The 20,970-nt window shown below is 44.0% G+C and overlaps 1 protein-coding gene across 7 annotated transcripts in view; it reads right to left on the reverse strand.

Moving 5' to 3' along the window:
* SLC39A10 (solute carrier family 39 member 10) overlaps positions 1–20,970 on the reverse strand; it is a 76,447-nt gene that overhangs the window by 23,790 nt on the left and 31,687 nt on the right. For 6 of the 7 annotated variants that reach the window (XM_054970888.1, XM_054970886.1, XM_054970889.1 and 3 more), the window contains exons 2-4: positions 7,870–8,712; positions 6,377–6,537; positions 4,694–4,901 (exon numbers count right to left, since the gene is read on the reverse strand). In XM_054970888.1, the coding sequence (XP_054826863.1) occupies positions 4,694–4,901; positions 6,377–6,537; positions 7,870–8,704 (1,204 nt within the window). In that variant the 5' untranslated portion in view covers positions 8,705–8,712. Of the gene's footprint in view, positions 1–4,693; positions 4,902–6,376; positions 6,538–7,869; positions 11,715–20,970 lie in introns of those variants that run through there. The other variant, XM_054970887.1, reaches the window with a different exon arrangement.

Below are 20,970 nucleotides of genomic sequence, written 5' to 3' on the forward strand. Positions count from 1 at the left end.
AGAGAGGTATTAGACAGGGTTGTCCCTTTTCTCCTCTCATTTTTGATTTAAGTTTGGAACTTTCAGCTTGTGCTATTAGGCAAAGTAATCATATACCTGGCTTTAGATATAATTATTTAGAATTTAAAATTATTTTATATGCAGATGATCTTTTGTTATTTATTTCAGAACCTCAGTCTTCCATTCCTGAATTAAATAATTTTGGTGATCTGGCTGGTTATTCAATTAATTGTGCAAAATCAGAATTGATGCCACTGGGAGACAAAGTATCACAGAGTATAATTACTGAGGAACATTTTTGATGGCGCCCAGATGCTATTATTTATCTTGGAATAGTGATCCCAAGGAATATTAAGGACATGATTTCGTTAAATTTTAATAAACTGATTGCGGATATATCCTTGGATTTGGATAGATGGGCAACTGGAAACCTGTCATTATGGAGTAAATACACTCAAAATGAGTATTTTACCTTGAATTACGTGTTATGTGTGCAATCCATTTTTATGTACCTTGTAAATATATTCATAAAATTAATACTTTGTTTTATGTGGGGTTCAATACCATCCCAGATCTCTTTAAAGAGGATGCAATTTTCAATTAATGAAGGAGGATTTGGTCTCCCAGACTTTCGTGCTTCTCATCAAGCACTAAGTGTACAAATTACTGGGATCCTTCTCCTCAACTGGAACATTCATCTTGGACTCTCTTGGAGGTCTCTTTACGGAATCACTTTTTAAGTGGACTGCATTAGGGTCTACTTATGTTAAAACGGATTTTGTTTCTCCAATGATTTCTGCAGCTAGAGAAGTAAGGCACATAATATCGCAATATCAATTTGACCCGTTCTCACATACTAAACTAACATTGTGGTCAAATCCAGATTTAAAAAATTGAGAAGAAATCTTTCTTATGGCAGTCTTGGACAGATAAGGGAATTTTTACTTTGGATCAATAGACAGGTAATGACGATTAGTTCTTGTCATTTTTCAACTGAGATCTAAATACGATTTGACAATTTTGGCTGAATGGCAATATTTACAATTGCAACATTTGTTGGTGTCCAAATATGGCCTGCCAACTTGAGTGATTCAGAATCTCCCCCACTTTTGGAGACTGTTACTGAATCAATACAGAAAGTGAAATCAACAATATTTGTATATAAATATTTGAGGTCAGTTAATAAATGTGACACACAGAGTCTTAGAGATGAATGGAATAACAATTTTTTCAAAAGTTTTTTTCTTAAATGAAGCACAGCTTGTAGAGAACAGAAAGAGTTTTGAACTCGAAACCTGCTCTGCTCAGCAGATGACAAAGCTTCTTGCTCCCGGAAACATTTCCAGCGGGGCAATGCACAGACTGCCGGAATGAACCGGAAGGTTTTCTTTTCCATTTTAAAGTTTGTGCTCAGAGTACCACCTCCAGAAACTGCACAGACAAGCCTGTCACGCATTTCACTTATTTTGCAAAATTAGGTCACTTAATGTGTTAAAGGTCTTCCAGATTACTTATTCATCAATTCCCTCCCTCATTATCTAGACAGAAAATGCTTCTTTTAAAAAGAAGCGCTCATCTGTGGAAACTTTCTAATTAACTTGGTTCAAAGGCATATAGATGATGGAAGGTGGAGGGGGGGAGGTTGGTTTTTATTTTTATTTTTTTAAAAAAACAGTCTCCACATTTTAATTGGCAGAAAATGCTTAGAAGCCTTTTCATAAACTGTCCTGGCAATTAGTCAGCTCTGACTAAAGCAAGTCTACCCCATGAAACAAACGATTTGCTACCATATGCAGCATATAGAGTATTCGGTTTACACAATCTCTGAACAAAGTTAATGAGGGAGCGTTTGTGCCACTACAGGAGATTTATACACAAAAAGTTAACCTTTCTTAATGATGCTACAGTCATTAAAAATAATTACCACCAGGGCACACTTGCTTGACAATTATTAACATCTATCAGAACCTACTTAATTTGGGCTTTATTTCTGACAACGCTAATAAGTGCTGGCAAAATGGCTAATCAATATTTGCCATTAGCAATATCATTATTTCCAAAATAAGGGCAATTCCCGGCAAGGTTTTTTTTTTTAAAGCTACAGCAGCTGTGCCACCTTGAGAGAGAAATGCAGCAATGCGCCCACCAGCAGTCTATAAACAAAACTTGCCCCTACAAATTCTAACGTGAAAGATGCACGAACCCTCCCCAAAAGACTTAAAAGATACAGATCTGTGGTAAACTGAGAGTATATAATTCCTCTGTATCTCCACTTCTAGTTATACACATCCACTTCCACGTGATCAGATATAATAGCACATAACAGGATGGATATGCAATACAGTAGGATACACTAATTGCTAAATGACTGTATATGAATTGTAAATATGTTATTTATGATTGTATGAATGTATAATAATTTAGAAAACATACTGAATGTAGCAATTGTTTACAGATGCCTATTCTTGTAAAAGTTATTTGTATTGTTGGTGATTTTGAAAACAAACAGAATTTTTTGGGGGGGTGCACAAACCCAGCATGAAAGCTGTGCGGGGTGGGGTGGGGGGTGAAGATGGACAGACATCATCCCGGAGAATACTTGGCTAGATGCTGCTGGTGTGGCAACCAGAAGAGAACTGTGCGGGCACGCCCTCTGGGGCATCCACACACACTCAGAACTGCCCCCTGGGGAGGGGAGGGCCAGGGCCAATTCCATGGCTAAAGAACCACATTACAAGGTAACTCTATACTGGCTGCAGATCTTGTACGGGCAACGGCACAAGAGGCCTTGAGAAAGACTAGTGAAGTGTCGCTCATCAGAACTGTTCCAAACCTATATTCTTCTCCAGTACAGGCTTAAGGTTACCAGTATTTTTAAAAGGGCTTCCAGCTCATCACAATAAAGAAGCTCTGAAACATACGGCACTACCCTGAACTTTCGAGAACTATACGGTTCACAGATGTGGAGACCAAAACAAAAGGAATCATATAGCGTATAATGAGTTACTATAAGAACAGAAGTACCAATTCTGAGCAATTCTGGATGCCCTTCAGTTAACCCCTCTAGTTGCTTAACTGTAAGTAGATCCCATGTGGCTGAGGACAATGTTTTGCTGATGCAACCACAAGGAATTGACCCCCAGGAGAATCCTGGTAGCCTATACTGAGGCAGCTGGCATAAGCAGCTGGAACCACACGTGATGACCATAGGGCTATTGGTAAGAACCGGCATTTGCCTAGATCCAAGAAGGGAGGGAGGGGGAGCCATATTAATTGCTGACCTTTTTCATGTAAACTGCTCTAAGAATACTCAAGTTGAAAAGCAATACTCCATCCTGTGCCCAAGCACGTGCACGATGCGATCTGGAGTTAGGGCTGAGACCCACAAAAGGGCTGCTTCTAAATGGCAAAGTGACTCGTGGGCAATGGCTTAATCTAGGCTGTGATGCTCAGTGGACTGTCTGCGCACTAAAGCATTAGCTGTCTGTGGTGGTACGGAGAAAGCGCCCCAGTCTGTACAGTGGGCTGCCACACGTGAATTTGGCCACTTGGAGGAGGCTGCCACAGGGAGCGATTTTAAAAAAGATGACGCTGCAGAGGCTTTGTGTGCAGCGGCCTTACCTGGAAGGCCAACACTCTTTGCACACACGTGGGACTTGATGGCTGAAGTTGCTTGGGACAGGTACCCTAGGAAACAGTGATCCAGAGGCCTATGCAGGCATGGACTGCTTGTTCTTGCCTCCAGTAGAAAAGGCTCTGGATTCCTGTGAGCACTTCCTCACACAGACAAGAACAGCACATGTGCTTGTCTGTGCCCCTCGTATCACGAAGAACACTCTTCCTCATATCATGAAATACTCGTAAGTGCGAAGAACATGCCGCCCCCAAGCAACGTTTTCCTGTATCCAATCATATACTGAAGACTGGAGGGCACTTTAGTTGTTTGAAAAACGGGCAGTGAATTCTGCTGATTCCCACTGCAGACTTCTACAATGCTGCCTCTGAGGGTCTGCTGACCCCCCACCATCAGAACAAAATTCTAGAGAGTCCAGTGGGCTACACAAACCAGAAGGCAAAAATTGCTGACCCTTCTTGGTGGTGGTGGAAAGTGCCGTCAAGTCATGGCTGACTTATGGCAACCCCCTGGAGGGGTTTTCATGGCAAGAAACTAACAGAGGTGGTTTGCCATTGCCTGCCTCTGCAACCCTGGTCTTTGCTGGAGGTCTCCCATCCAATTACTAACCAAGGCCAATCCCGCTTAACTTTGATGAAACTAGGCTTGCCCGGGCTATCCAGGTCAGAGTGCTACCTCTTAAGGAAACCTAAAAGGCACTGAAGTTTTCTTCAATGAGCGGTTGAATACAGGTGGTTAGGCCTTAAATATGCCATGTGCTTCCCAGAAGGCATAAACATTCTCTACTCAAGGCAGCATGGTACGATGGATGCGAGAAAGTGCTGTGTTAGCACAAGCCTTAGAACAGGAGGCATAAGGGCTCTACAGGGTGAATTTGGCTCTCCAATGGTACTGTCAAAGGGACTGGCTGACATTAGGGTTTGCTGTAACAGAGAAGGAACAAAACTGTAATTGTGCTGAATATTTACTTACGAATGCCAAACTGCACGAGCAAAGAAAAGAAATAAAGCGTCCTGACCAGTTGTTTTCATGAAATGCATAGATTCTGCCCCCTCTCACCTGAGGCGCCTGTTTTATTCATACGTGCAAGTGATGCATTTTTTCCTTTACTCAAATCTTCAATCACCAGATCGTCGTCATGTTCGATGCAAAGCCTCCTGTCAATCTGATACAGCAACGCAGGACACAGGTACGTAAACAAACTGTGGGAAATCGGAGAACTGGGATGAAGACCGTAATGCCTTAGCAGCTCCGTGACGTTTAGGCACTGTGGACAGGAAAGAGAAAATTCAACATATAGCAGGATCTACATTCAAAAGCCGCGACCGTGCCGACACATTAGAAGACACATTCTGAACAGGCCGAAAGCACTGGAGGGAGCCATTCCGAGAGAAACAAAGAACAGCAACGAGAAATTAGACCGCCGGATAAATTAATTTGCTTTAGTGTTGCTTTCTTCATTTCCTCTCTTCATCATTTATTCGTTTCTCAACCCCAAAATAAAGCAGACGTGAAACGATATAGGCGTATGGGGCTGGATCCCAACTACATTATTCCGTCAGCAGAACCGAGGTTTTCGGCCTTCCTCTCCATTCCTGCGACAGCCCACTGATCTCCCCAAAAGGGGGGACCCTCAAGAATAGTTTGGGGGCAAACTGGGGGTCTGCAGGGCGGGGGGGGGGGGGAATCAACAAAAATCATCTTCCATCTTCCATTAACTTTTTGTGTCCAGCTCAATATTTCTTGAAGTCTTGAGTCAACTGAGGACAACAGACTTACCACTGCTTGATGAAAAGAAGCAAAAAGACTCCCTAAATAAAGCTCAGGGCTGAATCCACACGTGCCAGCATAGCGCTGAACTGTCGGAATGCCAGCGTCTTCCTAGCGCGATTTCTGACGTCATCACGCCACGATGCCGCAATGACATCAGAACTTGGGCCAGGAAGACACTGGCATTCTGGCAGTTTACCGCTATGCTGGTACGTGTGGATTCAGCCCAGGTTTACTTTAACCTTTCAGTGCACACAGTAAAGAGCCAGGGCATCACAAATTCAACTAGTAACAGCTCATTGTTGTTAAATGCCTGGCATGAGCCCCAGCTCTCCCCCCAAACTTGGGGCCAAGAAGGAAGTTTGGATCTTCCCCTCCTCACTATCACTGGGGCGGGGACAGCCTGAGCAGCCATGAAGTTCGGCTGGCTATCAACACCAGCCAAACTATGACGGTTGCCCTCAGGATAGCTGGACAGACTAAAAGGGGCGGTGAGGGGGCTCCTCTGACTGTCTGCTACGCCTTTTGCCCATCCTCCAAGGCGCTCTAGGCAATGTGCAGAGTCCACCCATCCTCTGAATGCTCTGAAGAGAGGGAGGAGCTTATAAAGAGAATTAAAGGTCTACTATTCAAGGCATGCTTTAAATTATTTTGCACAGAAACTGCAATACAGTTCCCGCACAGTTTGGAACAGCTTTAATAATAGTTCTGCAAAAAAAAAGTTACCATTCGAAGCACATTTGTATTAACCTGCCTTTCCGGATGTATCCTCCGGTTGAGTTACTTGTCGGCAAAAGAGAAATCAAATTTGGCTATAAAACCTTAACTGCCACAGTCAAGTGAGTGGCTATTTACAAACTTGTTCCAGAGAAAGCCAATTTTCACTATCTCCGGGCTTAGCATGTGACCTCTCGTGTACAGATCACTTTACGTTACCAAAGGCCTGCAGGGTTCTATCGGAATTACACTGACCTCTTCATGGTGATGTTCGTCTTCACTGTGGTCTTTGTGACGATGTGCAGGAGAAATATCTCGCTTTTCCACGCTGATTTGCTTATGGGGTGCTTCGCGCTTGCTGGCATGGCGATGCCCGTCTCCGCTGGCTGGACTGTGATCCTGGTGCCCATGGGGAGCTGCGTGGACGTTACCACATTTATTTAAAATGTTTATTGAAAACATTCATATGCCACCTTCCCACCCAAAACAGGGTCCCACAAACAATGGATATCAAACAATGAATATCAAGACATAAAAAACATTTAAAATGCATACAGAGATACAATAAAGACATATAAACAAATGCACACACAGGCAAAAATTTAAGAGTTTACCGGGGGTATGCCAAATGAAAGAAAAAAGTCTGCACCTGCCTGCAGAATAACAGAGGGAGACCGGTGGGGAGGGGGCTCCGAAGTTTTGGCGCCATAACCAAGAAGGCACTTTCTAGGGTTGCCACCCATCTAAGCCTCAGACGGTGGTGGTACCCGAAGCAAGGCCTCCGAAGATGACTGGAGTGGATGGCTAGGTTCATATGGGAGAAGGCGGTCTTTAAGTTATGCTGGTCCAAAAAAGGTCAGCACCAGCACCTTGATTTGGGCCCAGAAGCAAATTGAGAGCCAGTGCAGATGAAGCAAGACTGGAATGATACGGTCCCTACGACCCATTCCAGTCAACATTCTGGCTGCAGCGTTCTGTTCCCACTGTAGATTCTGGACAGTCTTCACGGGCAGCCCCCCACCCCCCATGTACAGCGCACTGAGCAACTGATGTTACCTGGGCAGGCACCGCAGAGGCAAGATCATTCCCAGCTAGGAAAAGCCGCAACTGGCTCACCAGCTGGTGAAAGGTACCACACCATCAGGAAGTCCTGGACCACTGCATCCTCGACTTCATCAACACAGATCGACAGGACAACAGCTTATTCGATATTATGCACTATTTATTGTAATATTTATTGAAATATTTATTGTGTATTTATTTCTGCAATCGTGGTCAATGTTTACCTGTGCCTGTAGATGAATGACTAAAGACTGTGTATTTATGAATGAAGTTGCATGTGACGAAACAATAACTTATTTTGCACATGCCGGGGGCTGGAAATAGATTAATTGTCTTATATTTGCTGCTATTTATATCTGAGCACGTTGCACTTTAAAACTGGAAAAAAATTTATATGACTTTGGATTGGTTGATTGTATTCCACGGGGACTAGTTGTCTATTGGTTATCTGCCTGTGTGAGCCCTATTTTGTGTTGTGGTGAAAGGTGCCCAACAGGAGGCCCAAGTCCAGTGACAGCCCCAAGCTACGAACCTGCTCTTTTATTTAGGGGGAGTACAATCCCACCCAGAACAGGAAATATCCCTGTTCCTGGTCAAACCTTCTCCCTATCAGTAGCCCCTCTGTTTTGTCGGGATTAAGTGTTCTTGAAGCTGCGGACATGAGAGAGACATATAATATACATTACCATGCTTGTGAACGTGGTTGTGTTCGGACTGTTCATGGGAGTCACGATCAGGAGAAAAATCCTGTGCTGTATCTGTCAACGCCTCGACACTCTTCTTCTTGTCTTTTTGCTTCTTTCTGGGTTTGCGCGGTTTTATTTCCGGCTGTTCTTGAGTGGTGTTGGTTTCTGTGGAAGGCTCATGACTTGGTTCCCCGTGGTCACCAGCAGTTACGGAATCGTTACGTGAATGGTGAGTACTGTTATGACTGAGATGGTGGTGCGGGTGGTGATGGTGGTGCCCATGGCGCCTGAGATTGTGGTCATGGGCATGTTTGCCATCAGGTTTCGAAGATGACTCTGAGATTTCTTTTTCAGGGTCACACTTCTGGGATCTTCTGGCAGACCTTTCGCTTAATGTCTGGTTTTCTGAACCTGAATGACTATGAGAATGAGGGTGGTTGTGAGAATGAGAATGCCTTCCTTCTTGCACTTCTATTACATCTAAATGAGAAACGTAATCGTGGCCAACGTCCTCATGGTTTATCTCCACTACTTTTACTTCTCCGAGGCCGAGGCTCGTCAGCAATTTCTCCAGACCGAAAAACGACAATTTTCCATTTTCCCCATAACGGTCAAAGAGTTTTTCAATGTAGTATTTCTGTTCGTCTTCAGCTTCCTTATTTGGCGCAGGTTCCGTCCTTCCGTTCTGGAGGTATGGTACCTCTGAGATCTGATGGACATCGTGGGGGTCAATGTCGCTCTCTTCGGAACCGTGTCCGTGGCAGTGGTTGCATTGGTGAAAGACAAATGTCAGCAAGCAAATGAGGCAAAATTGTGTGTGCATGTGTGCCTTCATTTCTGTTTCTGCAAGAAATGAAAAAAAATCATCTCAACACACTGTGGAAAACGTATTAATTCGGCCAGCTCTTTATAATGTTCAACCAAGCAGCAATAAATGTGCCTTGAGTTTTGATAAGAAAGACGGGCTATAAATAACTTATTCATATGTTATACTGTTCACTACACAGAACATTAGGACTACAGCTTGTTTGGAAGATAAATTCACAACGATTGATGCTTACTGTTAAGAACATCATGGCACCTGGGGTCTGTAAGGTGCTGTCAAGACTTGCGAGTTTTCAAGGCAAGAAATGAGGTCTGTCATAGTGACCCAGACTTCCTGGGTAGTCTCCCATCCAAGTACGAACCAGGGCAGACCCTGCTTCGCTTCTGAAAGACCAGGCTATCTTGGGCTATCCGAATCAGGGTTATGGCATCTTAAAGACTAACAAACACACAGCAGCACAAGGTTTTGTGGTCCAAAGCCTGCTCTGTTTATTGAGTCTGGGCTTTAGCCTGCAAAATCATGTACCGCAATACATTTTCTAGTCTTTAAGGTGCCACTAGTTGCGCTTTTTCATTAGTACAATGAATGAATTCAGCAATTCCTTCGGAGTTTATCGGCCAATTCCAAGGAACCAATTACAAGGAATGATTAAGCTGAGAAACGACTTTAAGACTCAACCATCCAGCCTCTTTAACAATGGGAAAGGAATTGAGGCATAAAGTCTGTACACGGAACACTGGCCAGCTACCAAGTTCTTTGATGGTGCCTATACAGAAAATCAAATAAAACCCTTATTACAAGAAAGGGGGGGGGGAAATCCTACTTTAATTAAAAGGTCTAATGATCAAAGAGGTTTTTTTTCAGTAAAAGTAAGATATAAAAGTGAGTCATAGTTTCTTACTGAATGCCCATTTGTTAGAACACTGCACAATTCCAATTCACGAAGATGCACAATTATTTCAATTTACTACTACAGGTTTACTGCAGATCTCACAAAGAATATACCACATCTGAAACGCATACTCACTACAGAAAGCGCGCGATCTCAACCAGAATTCTGAACGGAAACAGCTTTCAGAGTCTTCTTCCAGACTCAACATGACATTAAGACAGTTCAAGAGCTTACCTGCTCGGTTTTTATAAACACGGAATGACGTCCCGCTAACCTCACTTGAGGTTACATACTGCCAACATGTCAAAGCTGGAAAGTATTCAAGCGAGGAAGTCAGCATCCTTTATAACAAAGGTTCTGTTCACTTTCAAGCCTTCATAAAGCCTACATAAGCTTACATTGTTTACAGATCTCCAGAACAAGTACCTAATTATTTTTAGACACAATTCGATTAAAAAAAAAACTCATGGAGGAAGAATGGATGCAACACAACACTTGCATGACCCCACAAGTCAAGCCGTAAGGAAATTCCAGGAACTTGTGAGATATGGATACAACCTCAAAGATATTCAGTCGTTTATTCACTGACCACATTCCCTCCAAGGAGCTATGAACACTGTGCTTGCCTAGGGCTAGTCACTCCAGAACAACACCCTGAGGTGGAATTAGACTGGAGACAGAAATGGATCACAACCGTACCATTAAGTCACTTATATAGACTCCTACCTGGGCTTTCAAGGCAAGAGACTAGCAGAGGTGGCTTGCCATTACCTGCCTCTGCAACCCTGGTCTTCTTCAGAGGTCTCCCATCCAATTATTACACAAGGCCGACCCTGCTTAGCTTCCAAGAGCTGAGGGAGACCGGGATTGCCTGGGCTATTCAGGTCAGGAGTAAACCACCTAGGGAGGGTCTAATCTTGCAATCTTCCTGCCCAAGCTCTCTTCTCAGGTCTCCATCACACTGATTCTCAATGCTACTGTAAGTTTGTGCACTGCCTTGAATGGGCTCCCCCATGCAAACCAATATATACATCTCAAGTATGCATAGCATTTATTACATACCCACCTCTTAACACAATGGCCTGTCCAGCAATTTTATACAGACTTGGGACCCAAAGAACATTCCTCCTGCCTCAAGGGCTACCCCACTCATGTGCCCCACTTCATGCACATTTCTCTGAAGCATGCAGCAAGGTTTGTACACTAGAGCTATACACACACATAGTGGAGTGCATGAAAGACTCTGGACCATTGTACAGACTTCAAAGATTTCATAGAAGATACAACCATCACTTGCTACTGGCCAGAGTCAATTAAAGCTCTGAAACCCAGTTACAGGAGGCGACATCAGGCCTTGGCTTCTATACCCTCTTTGTTGGCCCTCCAGGGCAAATGGTTGGCTACTGTGTGAAACAGGATGGTGGAATAGATGGCCCACTAGCCTGACATCGCCTTCGTGCCATGGGCAGCGCCAGAATTGATTGAAAGCCCCTGGAATTCTTGGAAGCTTCTCTTCATGCCCGGTCTGATTACGCTGCCTCCCTTACTCACACAGAGAACCACAAACCAGCAACACTCATCTGCAGAGGACAGAGTCAAACATCAGGGCTCAAAAATGCCTACTGTCCTCTTGCCACATGCTCCTCTCAACAAAGCAAGGACAGATGATGAGATGGGTTGGGAATCTAAAACCCTTTCCGTGCTTATCCCTGCCTTGCGCTGGGTGCCTCACAGCTGGGTCAGTAGTGGAGTTGGCAGGGGAAAGGAGAAATGGGTGGGGGATGAAACTGAGCCAATGGGTGAAACAGAGAACAGAAACGGTTCTCTTATGATGGCCTGTGGCGTGGCCATGTAGTGTCAAAACAACTTGGAAACAGATCTGTGCTCCCTGTAAGAGAGACTGCCATTCACAGAGAAGCCATTACAGCTGTTACCAACGTCTTGTCTGTTACAAGCAAAGCTCTGCTACCCTCTTCCCAGACTGACGAATTCTCCTGCAAAGCATACGAGTCCCAAACAGCCCACGCGCACGGCTTTAAAAACGTTCCTTACTCAGATCTTAGCTCTGACTTAAGTATGATCCTAACCCTTCCTGCTAGCTCATTATTGGTTTCATGTGACTGCCATGTGCAGAAATGAACTGTTCTCGGAAATGTAGTTACACATCCCTTGTTTTAGATTGTACCTTTTTTTTTTTTGAACTTTTTATTTTCCCATTTTCTGGAACACGTAACAATTTATACAAAATTTATACATAACATTAAAAAAAACATTAACAGTGAACCTTGGAACAGTCAATGAGAGATCAGCTAACACTGAGAAATACATTTTTGCTAGAGAAGGTACAATGCTGGATAAGACTCATAATATTGCCAAAAAGCTGAAAGTGTTCATATCTGCATTTGGCAGTTGGTTGGTAGCATGAAGATGGTTCAAAGAAGGCATCCATTGTATAAAGAATGTTGAATGATGCTGTGGGTTATCAGTAGAGTGAAGATAATCCGCTGTTTTCTCCATGGTGAAGATATCCCACACTTTCTGGTACCAATGTTGCAATTTTGGAAGTCTGTCTTGTTTCCAGTATGATGCAAGAAGCATTTTTGCTGCAGCTAGTAACAAGAATATTAAGTTTTTCCTGATCGTTGGTATTGTTGGGTCTTCCTAGAGACCAAGCAGGATTGTCTCAGGATTCTTAGGAACATCATAGCCTGTGAACTCTGTAACAGACCTCAAGATTAAGTCCCAGAATGACTGGATTGTAGGGCACGTCCACCAGAGGTGAATATAGTCTCCGATTTGGCCGCATTGCTTCCAACAAAGCGGGGCTATAGTAGGATTAAGGTGATGGAGAAAACTAGGCATCACGTGCCATCCCGACATTATTTTAAAAGATGACATTTTAATATTGATTGCTTTAGTTTTTAGGTGTCTGCCTGACCAAATTAAGGCCCACTGGTTGTCCTTTAGTATGATATTGCAATCCCTATTCCATTTCATTTGTTATTTTAAAGGTGAATGCTCATTTTTTTAGGTTTAAAAGGGAATAAATTCTTGCTATAAGTCCCTTACGTTGAGATGATGTTTGTTTTAGCAGGAACTCAAAGTCTGTTAGCTCACATTTTAAAGCATTTGCAATTGATTGGCTGCTTATAAGGTGTGACAGTTGTAAGTACTGGTACCATGGCAAGGTATCAGCTGCATCTTTTTCAATTTGCCCTTTGCTTAGGATAGCCCCTTGTTTGGTTATATCCGTAATTCTATTTTTCTTAAGTACCTTCCATTTCTGGAATGAGATTAAATCCTTTCCAGGTGGAAACCAAGATTGGTCCAGGAAGGATGATAACAGAGAAGGAGTGGGGGCTAGATACTGCCTTCCCCTGTCCCAAGTTAGATTTCAAAAAAGGATTGATAAATGTTTGAACTGGTCTGCTTTTATGATCTGTTCAGATTTATATCTTTTATGTCATGTGGGGAAATGTATGTTGTTTCAGCATAGCTCCAGTCTAAATTTTCTGTAGGATTTAACAAAAGCACTATATTTGCTAACTGAGCAGCCATGTTTTAGAACTGGTATAGCCAGTCCACCTCTATTGGAGGCGCGTTTCATGGTTGAGAAGTTGATTCTAGGGTGTTTGTTAGCTCAGATAAATTTATTTATAAGACTTTGCCATGACTGGATATCTTGATCAGTGAGATGAATAGGCAGCATACGAAAGTTAAATAAAAAAAGAGGTAAAATCATGGATTTGACTAGCAGTATTTTTTTCAGCCCAGGACAAATTTAACTTGTCCCCATCCTTAATCTTATTTTTAACCCGTACCTCCAGGGGTTTAAAATTAGAATCTTTTAGATTAGCTAAATTTAAGGGAATCATGATACCTAAATAGTCCCAAATTACAAATCCAGTGGTATTCAAATATAGAAGCTATATGTGATTGTATGGCCAGGGTTAGCTTAATAGGGTAAATTTCAGACTTGGATTTATTAATTTTGAGGCCTGATAGTTGCCCAAATTTATACAAGATATTTTCCAGGGGAGTTAATGAGGTGAGTGGGTTAACAATATAGAGAACCATGTCATCCGCAAAGAGGGAGACTTTGTATTCGTGGTTGACTGTACCTTTTCTTTACAAGATATTTTGTTTTAGAAGTGCCAATGATTGATTGTTCCCTTCTGCTGAGTTCTCTCTTGATTGTTAACATGCATTTGTGACTATTTTTTTAAAAAGGTCAAAATGTGAAGTCCCTAAAAAGATATGAACCAACACAATTTCCTTTGTAGTCTTAATTTTAATTATAAAGCAAAACAGTTAGCTGGAGATAAGAGGGGGGGGGGAAATCAAGATACTGCTTCTGAATCTAGGGAGAGCCTGCAAGAACTTAGTTTACTGCTGAGAAAAACTGTCCAACTTAGTAGCTTTGCAAATTCAGTTTTTCAGGAGCAAATCTCAGGGCTCTTACTGTCCAAAGGAACAATCTCTAAAAGCAGCGGATACATGTCACTGGAACGGTGGTTCTTCTCTGCTTTGAACACCCTCAATTTAGGACATTTGTTCAGAATTATGTATGGAGATGGCGACTGGGCCTAGTTCTGGAAACAATTCTGCCTTCTTTGAATCCAGAACCAAGAGTGGTAGCAAGAGATAGGACTCGGTCACACGTTAACAGCACTGCATTAAGCTAGCTTGACCTACACCCATAGAAGCCTCCGTAAGCAAAGGCAGTAAGCTGACAAGTATGAAGCACTTCAAGAACTGCTGAGCTTAAAATGGGAGGGATGGGGAGAAGGATGTGTCAAGAACATTTTCCCCTCTCCAAGGGAGGGGGAAAAATCCCCTTTTAGTTCCACTCATTTTTCAGGTCTGTGTGCAAAGACATTCATCCAACTGCTATAGCACTATCAGACTTTGGATGTCCACAGCTCCCCAGTCCCAAATGCCTTACTCCATCAAGTCAACTGCCTCACTCTGCAATTTTAGTGCCTCCAAGAAATAAAACATAACCGCAACCTGCCTTCTTCGTAAAAATAATGAGGTCATCAAGTTGCTAACTGGATTTGCCTGCACACAACGACATCAGACGGCAAATGAAGCCATTTGGAGAAAACACGTTTCCCATCAGCATTGCCTGCTCTCAGTTATGGTTGTTAGGAAGCCAAATTTGATTTTGCCATTTCAAGGAACAGTGATTTTTTAAAAAACAAACCCAGAAAGAGGTATTTTGAAGCAGCAGCCAACTGAGTGTGCAAAGTGCACAAAAGACATGAGAGAGGGGCTTTCAGGAAAGTTGTCAACCTGCCCCCCCCTCCAACCTGATGAAAACGGACCTTTGGACACTTACCGTGAAGGGTCCTCCTCTGAGGATAGGAGGACATCTTGGGTGATTCCCACTGTCCAATCAGGGAGGCAGAAACTAATTTTCTTCCTCTTCCTGTCTGGCATGTGGGAAACCCTCTCTCTTCAGTTCAGGTGACTCCACAAAGTAGTAACACTGAATTTATCATTCGGCAACTGTCAATACTGAGAGAAAAAACACCTGTTGTGTTAACATGTAACCCAGAGGAGGCAGAAGAATGAGGCAGCAGGGTAGAGGAGGACGAAGACCCAGGGAGGGCAAGATGTCCTCCTTTCCTCAGAGGAGAAGGACCCTTCACGGTAAGTGTCCAATGGTCCGTTCTCCCTCTGAGGCGGAGGACATCTTGGGTGCTTCCAAAGCCGTTTCTACTTTCTGGGTGAGATGTGGTCTTCATCCGAGATCATGTGCTGCAGTATTTTTCTACCGCAGGTGGTGTCTGCAGAATAATATAGATTTAATTTCTAGCGTCTCACCAAGGTCGAGATCGACGACCATGTTGCTGCCTTGCAGACTTCTTCTACAGAAGTGTTCCTCTGTTATGCTGCATTGGTAGCAGCGCTCCTCACAGAGTGAGCTGTTATTCCATTAGGAACCTCTACAATGAGAGTTCTGTGAGCTTCGATAGTGTATGTTTTGTTATTGGCACCTACGGCTGCTGAAGGCATTTTCTTCCCCAAATTGAGGGGAGATATACTGATGAACAGTAAGTCCGACTTTCTGATTTGTACTGTTTGGGGCAGATAGGCTTTGAGCTTCCTTATGATGTCCAGGTTGTGTCAGAGCCTTTCCCTAGTATATTTAAGGTACAGGTAGAAATATGGTAGCCTTATCTCTTGCAACCTATGGAATTTGGAATAGACTTTTGGAAGAAAGGTGGGGACAGTATGAAGTATCACCTTATCGTTGTGAAAGATACAGAGTTCAGGTCTGACTGATGGTGTACTCAGGCCTGAGATTCTTCTGGCAGATGTAACCACAATAAGCAAGATGGTCTTCATTCTCAGCCTTCTCAGGGGAATATCCTTGACCAGTCCAAATGGATGTTTGGTCATGGCTGTGTAAAGGGTCCAGTGCTTTCTTCCTGCCCCACTGAGTGAGGGCTTTCCAAGAGGAATTGAAAATTCTGACCGTGAACTGTTTTCTGGATGCTAGGAGAGTGTCGGCCACCTCTCTGGAATATCCCTATCTTAGGAAGATTTTCCTTTCTATTTCCACACAGTTAAGCAGGGCGAGTCTAAATGAGAGTGCCAAATCATTCCCTGCTGTAATGTGACCGGAGAGGTTGGTAGGATGAGGGGTGGAGATATCACCATCTGTTGGAGTGTGGAAAGGCACAGTCTGCGGGGCTGCCAAGAAGCAATCACTAGCACTTCGCTCCCTGTTCCTTGATCCTTCTCAGGAGTTTGGGTATTGCTGGTAAGGATGGTAATGCGTAGAGGAAGCCTAATGGCCAGTGCGATGTCAGGGCACCTGCTTGTGAGTGGAACAAACCTTGTCATGTACCTTGGTAGCTGATGGTTGTGTTGGGATGCAAACAGGTCCATGAAAGGTGTTGCGAAGTGCGATGTTATCCATTAGATGAGATCTTTCTTAAAGGACTATCCCACTTGCTGAATGGTCTACCTGCTCAGCCAGTCTGCCTGGACATTGGATATGCCTTTGATCGCGACTAGGTGACCTTCCTCCCAGGTAAGTATCCTTGTTGCCTCCTTGTGCCACCTCGAGGTCTTGTATCCCCCCTGTTTGTTTACAGAAGTCTTGTTTGCAACCTTGTCCATACAGATCAGGATGTGTGAGTTCACTATCTGATCTCTGAACTGGAAAAGGCCAGACAAATCGCTCACATTTCCAAGACATTGATAGGAAGACGTGCCCAATCTGTGATGCTTGCGTCTGTATTTGTTGTTCTCAAGGAGTCAAGGAGTCAAGGATCTTTTAATCTGAAGTGGTACCTGAATGGGAAGATCTGTCTCCTCCATGATCTGTCGTTAATAAGATCTGAGAAAGGTCTGAAGCGTTCTTGCATGTAGACGACCCCAAGGTATCGCCTTGTTGCTGGCCACTAGCAAACCCATCAGTTTGGGTAGTGTCGTGAGAAGTGATTTTCACTCTGATGACAGTCTCGGCCAGCTGTTTGGTCTTCCTGACCTCTTCTTTGGTGAGGGATAGACAACACTCTTTTGATGATCATACTCAGGTGGTTCCAGCTTGTAGAAACTGAATGGTGAACTGAGTGTCATGGTGAGATTTTTCTTTTGAACGTGGTCTGATCAGGAGATCATCTGGGTGCAAATGAACATGAATACCACTCTCTCTGAGACATACTATGGGGTTGATCAGGAGCTTTGTGAACACTCTTGGCGTGGTGGACAGGCCGAAAAGGATGGCTCAGAACTGCCAATTGATTTTTGTGTGTGTGCAAAATCTTAGGTATTGTTGATGGGCTGTCAGAATCGGTACATGGAGGTATGCTTCTGTGAGATCTGTAGATGTCTTGTATTCTTCTGGTTGAATGGCCTCTGCGACTGAGCGCAGAGTTTCCATTCAGAAGTGATGCAACTTGATAAACTTGTTCAAAAGTTGAGGTCTAATAACGCCCTCCAGTCCCCATTCTTTTTAGGGACTATGAAGATGATTGAGTAGACTCTCCAGTCCTCTTTCATTGTGGGGAAAATGCTCCACAGCCTGAATGCCCAGCTGCTGGATTACAGTTTGAGTTAAGATTTCCCGTAGGGGAGAGATGACACAATGTTCTGGTGGGTAGCTTTCAAATTGTATGGAATAGCCTTGTGAGACTATTTCTAAGGTCCAGCTGTCTGCCTGTGTGTCAACCCAGGCTTGATGGTAAGGAGTACTTGGCCTCTCACAGGGATGGCTTGCAAGTCCTGTCTTAGAGAGCTTGGTATCAAGGTCGGACCTCTCTCCACGTGTGAAGAACTGTCTGTTTGATCTTGGGACAAAGTAAGCATTATCCTCACAATACAGCTGGGGAGCTGGGCCTGAGAGGAATGGTTTACCCAAGGCCATGTGGTAAGTCCATGGCAGTAGTGAAATGTGAACAAGCAGAGTACTGCAACACAGTTCAGTTACTTAACCACTATACTACAAGTGGGTTCTTGAAAGGACCCCCCCCCCATTAAGGGGATATCTAGATTAACCCCGGGATGGTCGCTTGGAATCCTATCTGGACCTTAGTAGAGTGTGTTGTGAATAAAATGGCTGAGGACCAAGGGATCGCCTCTCAGACTGAGTGTTTTTTGGCAACACTTTCTTTTGTCCTGGGTCTCAACCCAGATCTTTCCCAGGGCATCCCCAAATAGCTTGTCTCTCTGAAAGTGGTAAGCCAGGACGATATTTTTAGAGTGTAAAACCGCTGGCCAAGCTCTTAGCCAAGGGTGCCTACTTGTTACTGCTGCCGAGACCATAGTCCTGGAAGAAAAGGTAACTGCATCCAGGATGGTGTCTGCCTTGAAGGTACTGGCCTTTAAAATTCTGTTTGCCCCTTCAAGGGGGGCATCTATTGTTGTATGGGAGAAGTGGGATCAGTTTTCTGGAGGCAATGGCTGTAGCCTTTATAGTAATAGCCATAGCCTCAAGAGCTCTCTTCAGCATGGCCTCTTTCCCCTTGTCTAAGATGTCTCTGACTGATCCTTGCCCATCCTCTGACAAGAGCCCAGATGACTGAAGTGTAGCCACTGGAGTGTCGATCGCAGGTACTTACAACATCTCATAGCAAAGAAAGTTAGTAAGTACAGGGTTGTTTTTTTTACGACATTCGGGAATTGATTAGTGGCTGATGGTTTAGACCACTCAGCCTTGAGCTATCTCCTAAAATATTCTGAAAATGGGAGGACCTTACCTGGGGAACCTTCCCTAGGAAGAGACTCTTGTTTCCCTGGGTCTGGATTAGTATTCCCTGTCTAAGAGTCCTCCTCCCCCGAGGGTAATTCCTGCAGCCCTAAGGCTGAGAATGTCGTAGATAGTAAATACTGGTAGACCTCAGATTCAGACAGCTGGGCTGACTGTTCTGGCAGGGATATTTCCTCCTCCTCCTCCACATCTGAAGGAATTCTTCCTTCTCCTTGCCATTATAGATGCTTTCTGAGGGCGATCCCCCTACTCAGTGGGGATCCCTGTCTGTTAAACATTACAAGCTGCCTTATTCGGACTCAGACCACCAGTCCATCAAGGTCAGTGTTGTTTACTCAAACCGGCAGCAGGTCTCCAGGGTCTCAGGAAGAAGTTTTTTCCATCATCTACCTGATCTTTTTAACTGGAGTTAACGGGGAACGAACTTGGATCCTTCTGCAGGCAAAGCAGAAGTTCTTCCACTGAGCCACAGCCTCACCCATGGAGGAAGGAGGAGGAACGGACCTTTGGACACTTACCGTGAAGGGTCCTTCTCCTCTGAGGAAAGGAGGACATCTTGGGTGATTCCCACCATCCAATCAGGGAGGCAGGAACTAACTTTCTTCCTCTTCCTGTCTAGCCTGTGGGACCACCCTCTCTTCAGTTCAGGTGACTCCACAAAGCAGTAACATTGAATTTATCATTCAGCAACTGTTAATACTGAGAGAAAAAACACCTGTTGCATTAACATGTACTGTAAATAAAGCATAACCCGGAGGAGGTATAAGAATGAGGCAGCAGGGTAGAGAAGGACGGAGACCCGGGGAGGGCAAGATGTCCTCCTTTCCTCAGAGGAGAAGGACCCTTCACGGTAAGTGTCCAAAGGTCCGTTCTCCCTCTGAGGCGGAGGACATCTTGGGTGCTCCCAAAGCAGTTTCCAGTTTCTGGGTGGGATGTGGTCTTCGTCCATGATCATGCACTGCAGTACTTTTCCACTACAGTCGGTGTCCGCTGAATCATATAGATTCGATTTGTAGCATCTTAATAAGGTCAAGACTGACAAACTTGTAGCCTTCTTCTACAAAAGTGTTCCCGTGTAACGCTGCACTGGTAGTAGCATTGCTCAAAGAGTGAGCTGGTATTCCACAAGGAACCTCTGCGAAAAGAGTTTTTAGGAGTTTCGATAGTGTATGTTTTGCTATTGGCACCTACTGCTGCTGAAGACATTTTCTTCCCTAAACTGAGATGAGATATATCTAAGAACAGTAAGACTGACTTTCTAATTTGCACTATTCGGAGCAGAGGCCTTAATCCTCCTTCTGACATCTAGGTTGTGTCAGAGCCTCTCCCTCGTCTATTTAGGGTACAGGTATAAATATGGTAGCCTTATCTCTTGCAAACTATGCAGTTTGGAATACGGTTTTGGAAGACAGCACGAGGCATCACCTTACTATTGGGAAAGATACAGAGTTCAGGTCTGACTAAATCTTCTGTCAGACGCGACCATAATAAGGAAGATAGTCTTCATTCTCAGCCTTCTCAGGGGAACATCCTTGACTGGTTCAAATGGATGCTTGGTCAGGGCTGTGTAAAATGTCTACTGAGTGAGGGCTTCCCAATAAGAGTTGTAAATTCTGAGCATAAACTGTTTTCTGAATGCTAGGAGAGTGTTGGTCACCTCTCAGAAATATCCCCATCTTAGGAAGGCGTTCCTTTCTATTTCCACACGGTTAAGCAGAGTAAGTCTAAATGAGGGAGCCAAATTGGTCCCTGCTGTAACTTGACCGAAGAGGTCAGTAGGGTAAAAGGTGGAAATATCACCATCTGTTGGAGGGTGGAAAGGCATGGTCTGTTACTAGTAAGGGTAGTAATACATAGAGGAGGCCTAATGGCCACTGCAATGTCAGGGCATCTGCTTGTGAGTAGAACAAATCTTGTCATGTACCCCGGTAGTTGATGGCTGTGTTGGGGCGCACACAGGTTCATGAGGTGTTGTGAAGTGCAATGTTATGAGATGTTTCTTAAGGGACTATTCCCATTGTCCCCTCAGCCAGTCTGCCCGGGCATTGGATATGCCTTTGATGTGTACAGTTCTGATTGAAGCTAGATGACCATCCTCCCAGGTAAGTATCCTTGCTGCCACCTGTGTCACTTCAAGGTCTTGAATCCCCCCTGCTT

Source organism: Eublepharis macularius, chromosome 2, assembly GCF_028583425.1.
Source record: "Eublepharis macularius isolate TG4126 chromosome 2, MPM_Emac_v1.0, whole genome shotgun sequence".
NCBI classification, from domain to species: domain Eukaryota; kingdom Metazoa; phylum Chordata; class Lepidosauria; order Squamata; family Eublepharidae; genus Eublepharis; species Eublepharis macularius.